The sequence below is a fragment of the Branchiostoma floridae genome, chromosome 1 (assembly GCF_000003815.2).
Source record: "Branchiostoma floridae strain S238N-H82 chromosome 1, Bfl_VNyyK, whole genome shotgun sequence".
Lineage (NCBI taxonomy): Eukaryota > Metazoa > Chordata > Leptocardii > Amphioxiformes > Branchiostomatidae > Branchiostoma > Branchiostoma floridae.
Window position 1 is genome coordinate 13959584 of NC_049979.1, and position 20380 is coordinate 13979963.

Consider the following 20380-nt stretch of genomic DNA (forward strand, 5'->3'; position numbering starts at 1 on the left):
AAGTGTAAATGTTGTCAAGCAGTCTAATGTTTTGGTTAAATGTTGCTTAAATTTTGGGACTTGTATGGATTTCCGTAATCCTGGATTGTTTTATCAGGATCATCAATATGCAGACAACAAATTAATCAGTCCTGACCTGTGAAGATGAAGACATTGGTCCCACCAGTGTAGACATCTGATGTTTCCTGTGTACAGATGCCAGGGTTGGAGGTGGGCTGGGGTGTGGAGGAGACTGCCCCATCATATGCCCCCTCTACTATTGTACATATACTGGAGCTTGTGCTGAAGTCACATCTGCAGATTGTAGCATAAGCCGAGACATAAGTTAGTACCAAAAGAAGATTTGATATCATGTAAGGTAACATAATGTACCTGAGCGGGGTCATGTATCAACCAGGGGTCTTGGTCCTTAAAGCTAGAAGCAAAGCATACAGCTGCAACATTTACTGTATATTTTACACCAGGACCATTTTGTATTTGCCTTTAGAATTATACATGCATTCCCTTGGCACTACAGTGACTGTGTCATACTAAGTACCATAATCCAAAATAGCATGATATGTTCAAATTGATCATCCCTCCAACATCTCTCACCTGTTACAATATGCTGCTGTAGTCTGGCTGATGGGGCATGTTACTCCATCCCCACAGTCACTGAATGATGAAGTGATGCGATATGGTCGGTCAGCACACACATGGGTGGCACTGTTGTACCCAACATTGTTACAACAGGAGAAGTCGGGCCGGATCAGGTTCAATCCACAGCACTGACGGTTGTCATTGTTCTTGTCATCTTCACTGTCATATGAATGGACCTGTCAAGTGAAGAACCGAAAAAACAATAAACAAAAATTAAGATATCATGTAATAATCGTAATAATTGCACTAGGGAATTTCATGGGGGTGTATGTCTACCATATCTCCACAATGACCAGGAGGTCAAGGGACTAGGTAGGTAGGTAGGCAGGCAGGATGTAGCTTATCAATGGACATTATGGAGCATCAATCCTTTAATGATATATTTATCATCATTATGACAGCAATGCTAACTTGACTAGTGTTTAAAATGTTAAGTTCTTGAGAAGATTTGATAGCAGACATCAATTTTATTGCCAAGTATCTAAAAGAAGTAGACACAAGCTAGGCTGTTATTTACCCTGGCACTGCCACTGTCACTCTCACAGCATCTGGTGGTGGCAGCAGCTACGTACGAGTTGCCACAGCAGAAGCTTCCGGAGTCTGCAGCATAGGCCTGGCCATCCTCCTCCCCCCCGCAGCATGTCATGTCCTCCTGCACCATGCTGCCTCCACAGCACTGACGCTCATACCCATCAAACAGCATGCCTAAACAACAGTAAACAATGCTTATTATAAACACCACAGAAAGATTATCAAATTAAACACAATGGGGTTGGCATAATCTTACTCCCATCGTAAACCTGTCCAAATAGTATAGAAATATTGTAAACAAAGCACTGATCTGTAATATGATAATGAATGGTAGATATCAATAATGTATAAGGAAGAACAAATCACAGAGACTACATTTGGATAAAGACTGCCTGTGTAAAAGGAAATTATTTCACTTGTGGTGATTTGTTCAGTGGATAACTTGAAGTATAGCAGGTAATGATGATATACCAATATATCAATAATATATATATCAGTAATATATAAAAGTCAGTTATCAGTCTTCACATCCATACTAGATGTTAGGATATTAGGTTTGTTCCTGTTTGCTTACACTCACCTCCACAGCAGACCTGTCCTTGTGAACTGTAGAAGGGAACATCTCCGCAGCAGGCATCACCACTGCCTACAGACACTCTGTCCTGGTCAGGGCTGGGGCAGCAGATCTGATCGGGACCGACTTCCACGTACTGTCCACCGCAGCACTGGTGATTCTCCTGCTGGGGGTGGAGCTGTCCTCCACAGCACACGTCTGACGGATCACCCCTCCCCGTGATGTAACTGGTGTTGCAGCATTCGTAGCCTGGTACTGTGTTGTACAGGGTACCATCACAGCAGTCACGGGCACCAGAGTAACACTGGGTCCCACACAGGCTCTCAGCGCTGTCACACTCGATGTAGGAGCAGACATCAGCATCAGGGTTGGGTGTTGGAGCAGGTCTGGGGAGTTAGATATCCAGATTAGAAGACTATTTGACTTAGTTCCTCTTTTGTGTGCACTGGCTTGGAAAAAGGTATTTCTACTTGTCAAGTTTTGACAACCATTGCTCACCCCCATTTTTCTTGAGGCTATTTTTTCCAGATTACCAACAATATCAAATCCAATGCCATATTCAATTGAAAGAATCATAAAACTTATTGATGTCTTGACCTGCAAGAACAAACATTATTTTCACACCATTAGGACAGCAGCAATGGAGACAACTTACGCAACAGAACAAGGCAAGTAAGCTGTTCTGGATATCCTGTATCCTTGGATGATACCATTAGGCTGAGCAGGGGGTGACCAGGTCATGCGAATAGAGCTGGAGCTGAGGACCTGCAGAGTGGGTGAGGCTATCCCAGATGGTGCCGTCTCCAGGGTGGTGACTAGTGTACCCTCACTGACCAGACAAGCAAACACCGTGCACACCTCCACCTGGAGACATTAACAGGAAAGACAGAAACTTTGTCAGAGTGTATGTACGCAAAAGGGAAACTTAAAGAAGCTGAGGCATACTCGAATAAATATGGATGTAACATGACATTCTTCCTACAGCAAAACTGTACTGTTCTGCTCAAATAGGGAATAACAAAATACTTGACACCATCCCCTTTGGGCTTTCTTTCTATTTAATAGAGAAAAGAGAAAGTACATCTGATTCATGACAAATTCAGAACAAAATACATCAAAACCCAAAGTTCCACTGTAGAAGCACATGTGCATGCACATACATGAATGGTACCGAAAACATAACATTCTTAGTGAAAATAAAAAGCCCAAGTATGTACCTGTATGGTGTAGATTGTGTAGGGCTGCAGTTGTCCCACGATGTAAGAGCCTGCTTGTGTCATCCCAGTGGAGATGTTCTGTATGAGCTGGTTGTTTCCAGACACGTAGATGTTGTAGGCTGTGACCTGTCCATTAGGTGTCTGTGGTGCTGTCCAGCTGACTCGCACCTCTGTGCCGCTAACTACTGAAGTGACTGGTGGGTCCAAACCTTCAGGTGCTAAGGAAAGTGAAACAAGAGTACTTACAACTCCCATATCAATTTTAGATCCCATTGACATTAAAGAGAAGCCGTACTGAAGTGCTTTCCAATGGCAATGCAAGTGATATTTGATATATTTAGCAAAATGTAGATTCTGTTTTCTTTGTTAAACTATTCTGAAACAAATTACAACATAAACTGCCCATAAAGATTATTTTATAAGAAATCACAGACCCCTGAACAAGGGGATTGACCCTGCTGAGCTTAATCAAAGGCCAGTGAACTAAAACGGTATCTCTCCTTGGTGCTGAAATTATTATTGAAGCTATCAACTGAAATTTTTTGCTAGCAAGCTGAAAACATCACCACAGACAATGAAAAATTCATGAAGTACACTTATAAATGAGCTATGATTTAATTTCTATCTCTTAAGATTCAACATTTTGTGTTTCATTGATTCTCTTGCATTTGCTGTATGAGCTGGATCAGCATGTTATGATAAAAATTATTTATTTTCCAATTCTTATCATTAGACTAAGGGATAGGTGGAGGAAGGGCCTATCATTGAAAGCACAGCAGAGAACAACTCACTTCCATCCATGGTAGTTGCTACAGCAGGAGTGCTGTCGATGGTGTGGGCACCATTATCTATGGTGATGATGAAGCTGTAGAGCGTGCTTGGTCTGAGGTCTCCCACCACCGTTTCAGTGTCAGAGGGTGGGAATGACATTGTTTGCATCATGCCACCACCTGTGTACCTGAGGTCATACCTCTGGACTCCTCCTTGTAGATCAACAACACCTTAAGAGGAAAGTAGGATATAAATTTTGTTTAATGTACATGACATCATCTTTGGCATCTGTATTTTCAAAGTGTTGTGCATTTTTATGTAGCCCGTAAAGCTTTTGATAAAAACTGTACAAAAGAGGAGATTTTCATTATTGCAATGATACGTAAGCAAAAGCAGTTAATGAAACCTTGGAAATAGGATTACAACTCACTGGGTGGTGTCCACTGCACCCTGATAGCAGTGTGATTGAGGGTTGTAGCTGTCAGGTTGGCAGGAGCGGTAGGAACACCTGGTAGGGTGGTGGCCTCTGTAGCATTACTGGTGTAGGGGCCGATGTCATTGTATACTGTCACCTGGTACTCATAGGTGGTGTACCTGGGGGGTAGGGGATAAACAACTTTATTCAACTCGCCATTTAATCTATACAAATGCAGATGGATTCTTCTGAAGATCTACCATAACCACACCAAATGACTTATAATAATTGAGAAAGAAAGAACATCATTTACATGAAAGGCCATTTGGCAGCCAAGCCTGGCAGTAAACAAGAAATGAATGACCTTACCTGGAAAGACTTCTGTCATCATAGGACAGACCAGTGCCAGAATACACAGACACGGGCGACAGTAGGTCTGGAGGTGCTGGTACTAGAAGCTGCCTGGTCTTGGTACGAATAAGCTCATATCGGATGTTGGGCCCATTTGGGAATGTAGGAGGCTGCCAGAAGATAGAGATGTAAGAGTCGCTGATGGGCGTGGCCTCTGGAGCAGCCTGTCCTGCAGGTACTGTAGCCTGGGTGGAGGCTGCGGTGGCGCTGCTCTGGGTACAGCCAGCTGCAAGGAGGGGTCAAGGTTCCATTATTTTTTTCTCACATACAAATGTATATAATGTTGTAATGTCTTATGATATCACAATGTTCTAATTATGTTAAGAATTTCCACCCTACCTGCTGTGCAAGCCTGAATGCTGACAGAATAGCTGGTGTATGGAACCAGGCCCACCACCGTGTAGGAGGTAAGGTTGGTATTGGTCAGCTCGATCCTTGGGTCAGGCATCCTGATGACATATCTGGTCAGGGCACCGTTAGGTTGGCTCGGTGCCAGCCAAGTCACAAACATGGAGGTGGGGCCAAGAACCTGGACTGTGGGAGGGGTCAGGCCTGCTGGTCCTGGGGATAAAGAAATTGTTTTGTTTGTGTCACATAAACTCTGCCAGAAAGTACATGACATACATGTAGATAGTATAGATACATGTATATATAGGTACCAAATCATACGTTTAGCCCCTGGATGGTCTAAAGATGCAAAATACCAGCACAGTAGCACTAGCAAGTAAAGAAAAACACATAGAGATTGACACAGACACTAGATGAAGTGGGATAGGAATGATATTTTGCTTTCCATAGTGGAATACAGGGGTACCTAAAACAACAAAAGCTAATTGTTCTCCTTGTGACGCCAGGAAAAGGAAGTGCTACCTCTAGAAGTGCAGGTAGGTTGAGAGAGAGAACAGGCAGAGGAAGAGTTCTTTCTGCTGCCTGTAGAGAGAAAAAAGCACGGAGGAGAAAGACTTTAAACATGTACAACAAGATCACACCGTTTACATTCATGGCATGTCTAAAACATTGAAATTATAGCTTTCTAGGACCATAAGAGTGATCTTATTAGAAGCACAAGGAAGTACTGGATTTCACAAGTGTTCAATAAAATTAATTTTATGGATGTCATCCCCTGGAGATGCCAAAACCAATGGAAGAGAGCAAAAAGAATCAGGCAGAAAGAGAACTTGTTTAAGTTCAAAACTTAAGGAATACAAAACTGGTAACACAAATTGTACCATAGAAAATGTATCAATGATAAATCAGTGTGCCCTCAATTCAAAGAAAGCAACTTAGAAAAAAAAAGGCATTAAACTTGACTTACTTGCTGCTTGTGTAGTGACTTCAGCCCAGTCACTGTATGCTGGCTCAGTGATATCTTGCACATATGCCAACATCCTGTACTCATATGTGGTATAGGGTTGCAAGGTATCAGACTGGTCCAGATATGTCCGTGACTGTGTGGGCAGGAAGTTGGCCACCACATCTGGGGCACCAGAAGAGCCTTTCAGTCTTCTCTGAAGTGTGTAGAGCCTCAGAATACCATTGGGTGAAGAGGGCTCAGACCATCTGATGGTGACCGATGTTGGGGTTTGTGAGCTAAGACTGGGCGGGGCAAAGGACCCGGGTGTGGCCGGTGGAGTTGTCACGGTGACGGAGTTACTGCTGGAGGTACATCCCTCCCTGGTACAGACCTCCACTCTGTAGGTGTAGTCTGTATACGGTGTCAGGCCCTCCATTCGGTACTCGGTTACGTTACTGGGAACCTGCAAACAGAAGAACAGGCATTTGAAGGGAAAGTACCAAATGCACCTTGCCACTAAAGTGGGATTCTAATCTGTAAATTTCTGTGCAGTTACATGTACGTGTATAATGCTTGCCAACCAGAATCCACCTTGCTGATATGGAACCCATATCCCTTACTGGAGAGTTAAGTTGTGGCTGCTGCATATCATTGAGTCTGCACAAATCTTCTTTGTCATCCTTAAAAAGCAGCTACTACAAATCATTTACCCAAACACATACACATACAATGTATTTCTGACATGAAACGATAAAGACTGTAAGAAAACAGTATGCTGCTACACATCTCCAAGTTTTGGGCTCCACAAACCGTCATTACTCACATGTAGAAGGTGGCAGTGGCAGTTAAAGAAACAATAAAACATGGCCGTTGCAATGAATAAGTTAACAGGAATTAACCAACAACGACCTCCACATAAATGGTTGTAATGCCTAATGGTCTATGAAACATTTCTGAACCCTAGTTCCACATCAAGGTCCCATATGTCTCCAGTTCTCACTTTGAAAGAATGGTTGAGAATTACGAGGAGGGCCCCCTAGGAAACTACTTTTCCGAACACATTAAAACAAGGAGTGTACCAAATGACCCATCAAACAGTGAAGGATGTGGGGTAGGCTTATAGCACTACAACTATGGAATGGGAATGGAGTGAAGCAGGTAATTTATACAGTAACTAGGGATTTCAGCATGGCAAAAGTCAATGCCTTCATTCTCCTTGGAGAGCAAGAAACTTTAAATAATGCAGGGAGAGATCCTCAGTCATTCACAAAACTGCAGCCTGCATGTTGCTGAGGAGATGGTTGGAGATTATGGACATTCTTGATGAATGACAACAAAGGATGGGGTCAGGTTAGGGTCTTGGATGGCCTTAAAGCCTATCCACTAAAATGTCACTTAAAACAGCCAATTCTTTTTAAAAAATTACCTGTTAAATCAGCTGTGATGTACAGAAATTAAAGACTTTAAAATTATCCTCTCCAGCAAGCAATGAATGTCTACATTTCTGCACAATCCTACCAGCTAATTTCTTGTATAGATGCCTGATTCTTCAGAGAGTGGGATAAGTAAACATTGATTGTATTGAGTGATTGCTGCTGTGCTGATGCATTCTGAAATAAGTAGATTTTCACTACAGGCTTCACCTTCAGTACCAATATTGGCAGCTAAAATTATCAAAGTTAGAAACCAGGATGACCAGATGTGATGCACTATTTGCAGTTCAGGACACCCTCCTTGGTTTTATGGAGATATATACATCCACACAAATTACCTACCAACATAATCACTGTACAATGGCCCCATAGTCAGACTTCCAATTTTCACCTAAAGCTTCAGGAAATAAGAAAGCAGATATCCTATAAACCTGCTAACAGCATACATCCCTTTTTCATATAGGTTTAACTCTTTTCATTTGGGTCTTTATCAGGACCAACAACCCCAAGATAATGATGTGGCTTACATGCAGGGACATACACCAACCAGCTGTACCAGTCTGGTTAAAGCAGTCACCCCACCTTACAAGGTCAGCATTCCATTTAGACTCATGTCCGCTCATTGCAACATCGTAAAGTTTTGAAACTCGATGCAGAGCAATTCATGCAGCATATCTACTTTGAACCTACCTACTTAAGCTTAGGGTCTTAGTGCATTGTGAAATGTCAGATTACTGTGTCCCCTAATCAGCAGTCTCCTCACATAGAAAATGGACATCAAGCTGGACCAAAGATTGTTCCTGCTGTTTGGGGGTCCAGGAATTGATGGATGTTTTTTTTGTTTTCAGAAATGAAGGGAGCAAGACTTGATCTGATAGCATTGTTAGCAGAAAGTATCCCAAAACAATTACTTTTTAAAGGCTGCATTAGGCAGTCTGTTCTGATTTCCCTGTGACTGGAGTAGAGAGAAGCACACCATAAAATGATCACTATTACTTTGAAAAAAAAAAGCTCTTGCTCTTTGACGTTATTTTGATATGAGAAATATTTGAGGTACTTAACATTCATGACCATCCAATACTAACACACTTGTGAATAGTCTTACTAAGCATTTCTTCATATACAAGGCATGAAATTGCACTTCCTTAACAGGACTCAAGCTTTAAATCTATACCATAAAAGCCCAACTATACCTGTCGGAGAGACACAAAGAGGCTGGTAGTTTGCTAAACAGACTGTCTGGACACAGATAATGGCATTTGCTCTACATAAGAATTACCCAGAGGGAGACATGAATGAGGATATTTGAATGCAGGAACAACTACTTGACAACTAAAAATCAAGACCATCATGTCCAGGACCAAAGATATACAAAAAAATGTTGCTGCAGTACCAAGGTCAACCAACAGGAGGCCAAAAATCAATCTTAACCATCAGATTTACTCCACCTACCCACCTAACATATACCAAGATCGTTATCCATCCAGCAGATCTTCAGATTTATGCCTATATACATAATTGCATCATCCAGAGTAAAAACTATATCAGATCTTCATTTTTCATGGAGGTAAAGACCTAATAGTATATACTGCTGAATACTACATAAAGTATTGCCACTATAAAAAACAGAGACTAATGCCTCTTTTCTAGCACTAGTACTAGCCATGTGACATGAACACCACAGAGCACATTACAGGGGAATAGCTGCTATAAATGTCAACGTTCCCTTCCATGGACCACCTTTCACCTACAAAAGGAAGACCTGACCTGCTGGCAATGGTCAGATAAGCAATCGTTTACTGAGTAAAACACAACAGTGCATTAATTCATTCATATTGATTACACTTAAGTGACACTTAAGTACATGTAGCTATCAATGGCCATGCAATGAAACGGTATAAAACTCAAAGTCAACAGCATTATAGTCACTGTGGTACTAAGCTTGATTTCTGGGTGAAACCAGAGTACCGGGTGACCCAACTTCTGTACAAACACTTATTTATAGATATTTATTTAAGAAAGTAGGGTTTGGCCTGCAAAGTGACTACAGCAGCTTGCTACCACATGTGGTGGTCAACCAGAGAGACATGCTTGTTCTGGAGTCTACACAAGTATGCTGAACTCACTGTAACTTGTCGTGCGCTGTTCTGGTACAGTCGGTACTCTGTCAGGATGCCATTGGGCTCTGCAGGAGGCTCCCAGGTCACATGTAGGGTGTACGCATCTATCACTTCCACCAGGGGAGCGTCAATGGGACCAGGGCCTGAGGAGAACAAGAAAATTAGAGAAGAATGAAACAGCCCAAAATTGATGTTTGGTAAGAAACATGAACTTATAAGTGTTAGAACCAAAGTCTGGACTTACATTCTTCAGTAGTAGGAATTGTCTGACTATCAAAAAATCAATTGTTGATTGCAATTGCTGATCATGCCCAATAATCAAAAATCATGCCTAATTGCTTATGTCAAATTTTCACAGAATAATTCCTGAGAGCCACGATGTCTGAAGTGTTTACAGTGATCAGATCAATTAAGCATATCAGGAAAGGCTAATTAAACCATTAATCAATGTGTGTGGCTGACATTTATAGCCAACTTGCTGCTGACATCGTCTATAATCTGTGGTGTTAAATACATGTATTAGCATGGCCACCTGCTGCACCCATTCTTGCATTGACTTAAAACATTAATAAAGTGGAAAACCTTTTACCCCCAGTCATATAACACGATATGCTCAGAGTATGTTGTAGTGGACTGATAAGGCAATGGATAAGACAGTCTTTTTTTCAATGACTTACATGTGAGCATAACAAAATTACAGATTCCATAGAGTAATATTCCCTTCAACTGTCAAGCTAAAAATAATTTTCCCACCAAAATCATTTTTGTAGAGACTTGTCAAGGAGTATTTGAACTTTAAAGTTAACAGATATCTTGGAAGACCTGACATGTGTGTACAACAGATATTGGAGAATTACTTACGGTCCTCTGAGGTGAGCTGTGCAGCCCACTCACTCGGTGTTGAGCCATAGTTGTTTCCAGCGATCACCCTGAATTCATACTCTGTGTAAGGTCTCAGGCCTGTCTGTGTGTGACTCCTGGACGTAGATGGTCCAAAAACACTGTATAGGGAATAAGAAAAAATAAACATGTCAGAATGTCAAAAATGCATTTAATTCCCCATAGATCTAATACGGACAAGCACAGAAATGAAATACTATATGATACTCTTTAAAGGCCTTCAAGTTTAAAACTGGAATAAAATGTTGCAAAATCAGGAAAGGTGAACAACAATTTTTCTTATGACTTCTCAAAGAAAAAATTCATTCCATATATCAGATAAACTATTTGAGTTCAACAATGGCTAAGCAAAACAGAAGGATATTAACAACCAACAAGATCCCTAAACAGGGTGACAGGCTACATCAGAAACTCAGCTTGACAAAATTAAACAAATTCTCTCAACTTGACAAAATTCTCCTCTAGAACGATTCAGATATGATAATCCTTTTACCTGTTGGTTACCTCCGTTCCCTTACCCATCCACCAAGAATCAGTAGAATTAGACACCAGTTCAGGCAGAATGACTTGGGTCTTCAGAAAAGAGTAGAGGCGGAAGAAGAACAGCAACAGCACAAAGACCAGAGTCAGTGCAAACGAGAGGGAAACTTTGAAAGACATGGTGCAGGCAGGCAAGTTGCTTCTGTCCGGGCTGCTGACAGGGAACCTGCACCACCGAGAGCTGCGCACATTGTGACTGCTGCCTCCCAGCAAACAAACGTGTTGATCGTATCAGGAAATCATGCCCAGAATCACCAAGATCAGCAGTCTTGTTAATAATTCAATACAAAACGGAGCATAAATTTCCCGGACGTGGACAGCTGTTACCAATCAATTGGGACTGTGGAGGCTGGTGGCAATGAGAGCGCTGGTGATGGGGCATGACCACTAGGCTCTGGTTAATGGCAACTCACCTAGAGATGTATTACCATTATAAATGGCACTAGTGCTTCCTCCTCTATTGGACAATAGTTCAGGTCTTTACATATCAAAACTGCTATTGTTCAGAATGCAGACAGCAACAAACACATCAAGACAGGGAAGGTACAGTAATTGGGTCAGCAGGTACTCTGTCAATGAGGGATCTCAGTTGGCTCCTGCAGCTTCCTGCCACAGATAAGCATCAGGAATGAGTCTGCTGGATAAGTTACCCCACTACAAATTGGGGATTCAAGTCACTCTCTGATGTCCTGGTGAGATTACATTTCCCCACCTACTCATTTACGTTGAAGGAGGCTAAAGCCTGCCCATTGCTTCTCCATTACTGCAGGAAGCAAGCTGCTGCTGCTGCTGAATTCAGCACATGAGTCAGACATATGCACAAAGATCTAGTACCATGGTATGATTAGCCCTGGCAGAAGATAAGGTGCCCCACGTTGGAAGGAAATGTCAGCTTCACGCAAACACCTGACGTTGCAAGCCCAGCAGGTATTAAGATCAACACCGTTGGCATTTATACAGCATTGACTTTGATTCTCACCTCTATTTGCCACAACGGATAAAGGCATAAAGATCTTTCCATACCTCACGGCATTGTAGTCATACTTTAATTTGGACCTATCATACTTATCATAGATAGGGCTGACCCCGACTGTCCCTGTGGTGGTTTGGACAGCTCAGAGATTAGGTTTGTCGATTATCTCTCTATATGCACTGCTTGTACTGTCGATTCTTGCAATCACACATCAGTCATGGCAAATAAGTCATGATTTCTAAAAACACATTTTCTGAATATGACAGGCTCATTTAGAGCTTCTTTGGCAAAACTATAGGTGACAGTACAGGAGACAAAGAAATTATGGTAGCTGATGACATGTGGGGTGCCTGTAGGACATGGATAATTCTGTCTTTTGGGCAAGCATCCCTACAAACATGATTGTCAAGGACAACATCTAAAATCAGCAAGTTTTAAGTGCCCCAGGACACAACAATGTTATGAATTTCAGATTATGAGATGACTAGTGCGGTTAGATCCTTTTCCCAATATTAATCAATAAAGACTGTCAAATTTCATCATAGATTTTCTTTTAAGTATTCCAAGCATTCTTGATCCTGGAATGTTCCATGGCTGCATTCTGTGAAGATATTTTTTTTCTCCACTTTGGAAGGTCCTCCAAAAATCAAAAATATTGTAAAAGTTTTTTTAGCAACGATGCTAAATGATAGATTGAAATTATACAACTCTGTTCATAAAGGGCCATGGCTAAAAGAATCAGGCATGGTATAACAAGTATACTTTGTATGCACAAGCAGCACAAGGCATTGATGTTGCAAAGTGGTCTTGATTCATGCTGTGCTACTACTTCACTTTCTCATATGCATAGTCAGAAAGGGTGAACATATTACCAAACAACAGCTGCAGCAGATTATAAACTTGTCCACAATAAGAGAGAAGCCCCAAAATCCTGTCATAAAGAACCAGAAAAGCCGTAGTAAGCAGCTTATGTGACTGTACATATTTCTGACACGTCTTCTCAGCTGTTGGACTCTCCAGCTGCTTCCACAGGCTTATATGCTTACAGGCTGACCTGGCAGATAATGTTATTCTGCTGCTTTTGGCATTCTGAGTACACTCGATATCTTTGAACATTGTATCATATTGTCACAACAAAATTTGAAGGCAAGAGATTGCAGTTTCTAATGATAGCCTAAAACATAAGCCCCCATACTGACAAAGTAGTGTATTGATTGTTGAGTTGAAAATTCCCAAACAAACGACAAGCAAGTCTATATGGGTGGGGAGTGACTGATATATGGCAGTGTACCACATGTGGCCAGGGACTGTCATTGATCACCTATGATTAATTTTCCCACAAAGTGATTCATCATTCAAAACTCCAGTAATGTGGAACATTAGATCGACTTGCATAGGTTATCAATATCATAAATCTAAACATTAATGCTAATGCCCTGGTTTCTCATTGGGAAGGCATAGGAAAAATAATGTTGTGTTTCCAATAACGGTCCTGAAAAAGGTACGATAGGCAGGTATGGATATTTCAGCTACAGTTTCATAATGTAAATTAAAATGAAATGCAGCATGGCACTGGGATTTTCAACATCAACCTCCCAAAAGGTCAGGGTCCCCAGGTTTTGCTTGGGTCAGTTGTGTAACTGGAAACACAACATCATAGGTCTTAGGCAACAAACATAAGAAACTACTGTAACAGTACTCAACGAAGCTACAGTCTAAACACTCATGTATGTATTGCATTTCGTGCACTTCCCACATTGATTATGTTACTATTGATCATGGAGCTTAAATGCTTTTCAAGCTCCAACCAAATACAGCTGTGGGCATTAATAGGACGATAATATGAAAGTTCCACATTCATTATAATCACAGCTGCAACCTGAATGTGCACTATTGGAAACCAATGAAAACGGTAGGCCCAAAAGGAATTTGCTTACTCAAGACTTTCTCAAATCCTATTAGGCTGTATTTACATATTATAAAAGCCTGAAATGTCCAGTGTTAGATCTACTAAGGTATGAAAATGAATATAGCCTGGCATGTCGGTGCCTCATCGAAGAACGATTGGGCGCACAAAGTGCCTGCAATTGTGCTGTTTTTTAAACCTAGTCTGTCTGCATATGAACAACTTTATATGAAGATGTGTAGTGATGGTACAATTCCTACACCAGGTTAGATCATGTGTCTGTAGACTTTATTGCCTCACATCTGCCAAAAATAAACAACCTAAGCTGGTATATATCTGGCATACATCCAGTAAGTCATATTGTGCATTTTACCTATTAGTAATCTAAATCTAAGAGAATCTAACCTAACCTAATCTAAGAAAATGGAGGCATTGAAGACAATGTTTGTTTTGTTTTGTGGGTTTCTGATACTGTAGTACCAAACTATACTGTGAAAACCTAATTTACAGCACTGTCTTAACTGGTGCTGACATTTTGCATAATCCTGGAAATGAAAAATAGTCTGCTATAAATGGAAGGGATGTAATTCTTCCATTCAAAACTTTCAGTCTTCGCTCAATCATGAGAACCTGAGAGCAACAAAAGCACTTGGGGTCACCATGGGCTCATTTATAAGAACAGCAGGCAATGTAGTAAATGGCCCAACATCAGGAGACCTACTGTGACATATGGGCAAGTAGGGAATAGCCATGACCTTCAGTAGTATTCTGTAGTGAACCCTGCATTTGAAGGCACGAAGTGTGCAAAGTTTGACCATTTTTACATGCACCATTTAAGTCTAGTACTCAATCATAACAAATCAATATAGATTACAGCTACCTGCAGGACTGTGATCAGCGCTCATACTGGCCTACCTCAGTACTTATTTTCCTGCATAGAAATCCAATATTTAATAACTCCCATTTCGAACTTCTTCTCCAGGATTTTTGAAAACATAAGATAAATCTAATGGAGCCTGCCTGGCATCCAGGGGATAGTTATCCATGCCTAGAATATAAGTACAATAGAATTCAGTCATCTTTTTCCTATATGATCCTGAGTCCGCTTCAGACTTCACTTTTCTATCCCTGGACACTAAAAGCAGGTACTGTCTCATTGTGAAGCAGCAGAAACAATGGAAAGTTAGACTTGATGACATGAAGAAACAGCACCAGTGCAATCTGCAATGGCAGAAATTGTTTAGAACCCCTATTGTTTGGGATCAAGACAAAAAGAGGAACTCTGAGGATGTAAAGAAGATATATATATATATATAGAAGTGCTGCATTTTGTACACTGGATTTTGCAGACACATGCATATAAAAGACACAAAAACACAGACAGATAAGCCAACAAAAATAGTTCATTCTGTTGGGGTGAAGTCAAGATATATAGCTTCAATAGAAATATGATGGGTGTTATCTATGACATATTCAGGTACCCAAAACAACCATGTCATATTTCAAGACACTAGCCTGATCTAATGTTAGATCAGAGTATGCCCGTATTTCAGCACCAAGGACAGCTACTTTACTCTCCTCTCCATTTGAAAGCGAGCATTTTTTAGTGCTCTCAATACATAACACAACAGTTGTGTAATTCGGTATGAAATTTGTAACTACAGTCCTTGTATTTATGGAAGCCAGCTAGTTGCATAAGTTAAAAAGCTAACAGTCAAGTGTGATGAAGCAGAAAATGAAGAAACAACTTCTGAGAAACATGGTAGGCAACCCTAACAGTTCCGCCTTGAACTAACAATTGGCAGACAAAGACAAAAGCCAAAGACTCCTGACCTGTTTGATTCAAATATTAATTGCTTCTATACAAAGGATGCTGTGAGTCCAAACAATCTATATATCACACGTGCATTCTGTAGGTTTATTTTCATATAGCTGTCGCACCATTTTACTCATGTGCAGTTGTGAGAATTCTGAAAAGGGGAAGTTTTGACGTGATCTAACTTACATTTGCCCACTGTTGCTGCCTGCTTCCCTGTACTCCAGCCTGTAGTCTGCATTACCAGGTGCATTGTTCCTGCCGACTGCATCCCAGGTGGCCTGGATGGACGTGGCAGACACCGCCACCAGGGTGGGGGGACGGACTCCATCAGGTTCTGAAACAATGGGACAGACCTGTTTTTTCTCGGTTATATTAAAGAATATATTATCATAAATTTTCCACTCCTTATACTTGGCTGCATCTGATCAACCTTGGAAAACACCATATGCAAAATAAGTCTTCTGTTATTAGGAGATTTTCTTACCTCCTACTGGCATTGTAGCTGTAAGGGTGTTACTGAGAATGGAGCCTTTTGTGTTGGAAGCGTTGACCTGCACAGTGTATGTGGAGTAGGGGATAAGGCCTGGGATGGTCACCCACTCATCAGTTACAAGACTGGTGAACAAAGACTGGGTGTCCCTCACTGTAGTGTAGTCCCAGTTATCTGTAGAATGGCATCAATAAATGCAATTAATTTAAAGCAAATTAATATTAGTGAATACTATAGAAAGGTACATGTGTAACCAGCAACACATTGTGATGGAATTGTAACATCCGGACATAAGCCAAAAAATACTTCAATGAAATGTTTGTTTCATCTTTCAGATCAAACAAAACATGTTCTAGCAATATGAGGTAAAAAAACTGCGATGGCACTGAAGATTCTTCCCAATTAATATATGGAACCAAGGCAGGCTAACATGTTGTTCAAAATATCTGAAAGGATCATCTTAAGTAATTTTTGAAACATTGTTGAGGTACAAATGTGAAGTAAGACCTATCACAGCACAGAGATCACTATTCAAACTTGCTTACCCGGATCCCTGTAGAAGATTCCAGTAAACAGTACGCTGTATGACACATTCCCATTTGGTCGTCCAACAGCGTTCCAACGTGCGTCAATAGACCTACTGTCCCGTCCTCTGACCTGAAGGTTCACTGCTCCCTCTGGGGCAGCCTCTTGGGTCCTGCCACTGACCTGTCAGAACAAAAACAAAAACAGAGGTAAATCTACTCCTTACAAAACTAACCTAAAGACAATTGTCACCTTCTAGCTTTCAGTCAGACAAACAACAAACAAGTGACTGTAATGTAGTGAAGGCAAAATCAGGGAATAGAATACCTGTTGCTTTGAACATAATCACATTAATAAATCCTACTCATCTTGAGTTTGAGTGGACTTCTTATTATATGTATAAAATAAAGGTCTAACTACAACAAATGTTGACTTCAATGAAAATTATAAAAATAAATATTTAATACCTTTGGTCCCAGCCCACACCCCCTTGCTGTGCATGCCTGGACCTGGAAGTAGTGTAAACTCCAAGCTGACAGGCCGTCTGTCTCATACGTCATCACGTTTGATGTGTTCTGTACTGGATTGTCATTCATGTACAGGGCATAGCTGATGATCACACCTGAAATGAATGATAATTTTAGTATTAACTGAGGGAAATGGTCAAATGATACTTATCTCAGTAGACATCCAAATCAATCATCTGTATCCAATTATAGCACTAAGGCTAATGATAAAGCCCATGAAGCATAACTGATTGCATTCTACAACTGGCTCACCATTAGGTATCCTGGGTGGCCCCCAGGTGGCTCTGATGTGTGAAGGACTGTCAGACTCCACTGTTGGTGCTGGGACTCCCTCTGGTGCACTCTCCTCTGTAGTGGCTACAGATGCAGCACTGGTCCGACAGCCTCCACCTGTACATGCCTGGGGACAGGAAGACATTTCTTATTCACAAGCTCATGCAGGGTTGGGGGGGGGGGGAGTCAATAATAGACTACCTTAGTTGTCAGTTATTTTACAGTCACATGAATATAGAAGAAAATGAAAGAAATGTGGCCTCTGTCCCATCCGTCCCATTTAACAAATATCTGTCTCATCTGTCCAATTTGTCCATTATTCCTGTGCTCTGCTTACATACAACTGTAATCGCATCTCACCTGTAAATTACTAAAAGCTTCAAAGAGGTTACACAAATACCATAGGTAACAGTAACTAACACAGTAAATGTGTGGTCTTAAATACATCCCATGTACTGCAATATACATGCAGTAGGTGTGAATAGACTGTAGTACTTACTGCCACCCTGATGTAGTATGTTGTCCCACCAGTCAGGTTGGTAAGAGTGTAGTCCCTGAAGGCAGTGGCTGTAGTGTTGTACACCACCTCTCCTAGGTCAGCTTGTACCAAAGACCTGTACACTACATATCTCTCCAGGATGCCATTCAGCTCCAAGGGCTCAATCCATCTGGTAGCAAGATAATCTTCTTAGAATCCATACAAACTATCAGGTGAGGTACTTATATCTTTCAGAAGTCGAATTTACTCTTGATAAAAATATCATGATTTGCAATGAAATCTTGGCTTTACTAGTCAATAGATATCAAAGTGATCAGATAAAAAGAAGTACAAATGCTACAATCATGTAGCTCAGCTAAAAATAAGAATTCTAAGATTGTCTGGTAGAGTTACTTAATCAAAACTTACTCTGCAAAGATCTCCTTTGCCCCTCGGACCTGAAGAGTGGGAGGGTCCATGCGGGTGGGTGGAAGCTGTGAGGTGGTTATAACAGCTTCAGGACTCTGTGTACACCCCTTGGCATTACAAGCCTCCACCATGAAGTGGTATGTTGTGAAGACTGTCAGCCCAGAAACAGAATGTACTAGGAGTGTGTCGTCGGGCCTGGTGATGCGAGAGCCATCCCTGAAGAGGTTGTAGCCCTGGATGAGACCATTAGGCCTGCCTGGTTCATCCCACCTTAAAGTCAGCTCTGTGGCTGAGGTGGCTGTTGCATACGGTGGGCTAACATCATCAGGAACTGTAAAAAATGTTTGATGCAAATAAGATAAATATAGAATGCAACACGGTGTATTCCGTATCATCTGAAGTACCAGCCTGACCGCTGGTTGGATCGCCCGACGGCCGAAGGCTGGAGGGTGATCCGACCCGCAGGAGGGCTGGGACCAAGGGTGATGCAGAATACACCATATTGTATTTTATTTATGTCATACCCACCTGAGAAAACCCATGTTTTGCTACGAAATGCGACAAAAGTTGGTGCCCTCGAAAAAAAGAGTTACAACAGCAATGTTCCAACGTCTGAATCAGGCGTTCGAATTGCCGACCATGCCACACTCGGCCCGCTCGAAATGGTTCGATTTACTCCAAGGAAGCCTGTGTGATACAAACTTCGAGCCTGTGTGATACGGAAAGCTATCACACGGTCCGGAATGCCCGTGTCAAACGTTTTCGTGTCACAGGTACAAGCTCACCCGTCATTCTTTATCATTCAATGTTACAGAAAAAGCACCAATCAACTATATCAGATGTTGGTTCAGTAAGTAGAGGCACGATTTCTCCCAAAGCAGGTTGTGGAGAGGATCGGGACTATAATCTTTATTTTTTGTGTGAGAGAGTGATGTATATCTTAAAAGCTGTCCACCACAATAGTTTCATGCTAGTATATCTTTCAGCAGCACAGTGTGCACTCGGGATGACATGTTGTATCCTACCTTCCTGTACAGTCGTGTGCCTGAGTCCTGGGCCTTCAGTGCTGGCTCCCCCTGTGCTGGCCACCAGGCGAATGTCATAGTTGGTGAAGGGGATCAGGTTTGTCATATTCCCTGCGGAAAACACAATGGAGGATATTTTTCATCTGTCAAAGATCAAGTAACTTGTGCTTGACAAGTTGTTACAAGAATTGAAGACATAAGTCCGGAAGATGAACTTTACCATTCAGTAAATACCGTGCCAGAGTGTCTCTTGATGAAGAAAGACATTAGGCAGATATACTACAGTACTACAAAACCACTGAATACATGACCTGTAGGAAAGCTAAGTTTCGAATGAAGACATGAAATGATAACACTAAGATTTCAGCACCAAGGACAGCAGATGTACAACAGTACTATCATTGACATCTTAAAGCAGATGCTTGCATACCTTTAGATGTAACTTAATGCAACTAGAATGTTTTGATATGAGTGGGTCTTTACCAGGAAAATGAACCTAAAGGTTTGCAATAAAGGAGAAAAGCAATAGATGAGTAATGGAAAGACACTCACCTGAAGTAAGCTCGGTGTCAGTGAAGTTGGTTTCCACCGGAGCATACTCAGGTCTGTCTAAGTTGTAGGCCCTGATGGTGTACTGTTGGATCACACCATTATTCTCCATGGGGTGCTGCCAACTGAGGCCCACCACATAACCACTGTAATCCATGGGGTCATACGGGGCCACCAGTCCAGTGGGAGCTGTGGAACAGGACAACAAGGAATTATCAAACTTTGCGAACAAAGAAAAAAATCCAGGATTTGTTCTTTTTCACACATTTTGCTTTAAAAGGCTGGAAACTATCAGGAGCATTTAGTCAGTAACATTTTATCACATGGTTATGGCCCAATACTTTGAGAATAAAAGATGTAGTCACATATTGGGCAGCTATACCCACTGCAGGAAAAAATTCCTTTCACGCACTGATGTTACTAGCTGATCCCCTTACCTCCCTCTCGTGTCCTGCCAGAGCTCCACTGGCTGAGACTTGAGCCAGCTGGGTTGCTGCTGATCACCTGGTACAGGTACTCTGTTGGAAAAGGAATAGATACA

At 41.5% G+C, this 20380-nt stretch overlaps 1 protein-coding gene across 1 annotated transcript in view; it reads right to left on the reverse strand.

The window, feature by feature from the left end:
- The window catches only part of LOC118415341 (usherin-like), a gene marked incomplete in the record, with an annotated part of 51892 nt that overhangs the window by 11065 nt on the left and 20447 nt on the right, over positions 1-20380 (reverse strand). Inside the window, 23 exon segments of the mRNA XM_035819853.1 lie at positions 137-294; positions 595-815; positions 1157-1344; positions 1751-2130; positions 2400-2608; positions 2962-3179; positions 3753-3962; positions 4163-4326; positions 4517-4784; positions 4898-5119; positions 5874-6315; positions 9412-9548; positions 10267-10406; positions 15730-15877; positions 16028-16207; positions 16579-16741; positions 17026-17180; positions 17338-17485; positions 17858-18026; positions 18266-18596; positions 19291-19401; positions 19843-20028; positions 20277-20357. Coding sequence (XP_035675746.1) covers positions 137-294; positions 595-815; positions 1157-1344; positions 1751-2130; positions 2400-2608; positions 2962-3179; positions 3753-3962; positions 4163-4326; positions 4517-4784; positions 4898-5119; positions 5874-6315; positions 9412-9548; positions 10267-10406; positions 15730-15877; positions 16028-16207; positions 16579-16741; positions 17026-17180; positions 17338-17485; positions 17858-18026; positions 18266-18596; positions 19291-19401; positions 19843-20028; positions 20277-20357 — 4629 coding nt within the window.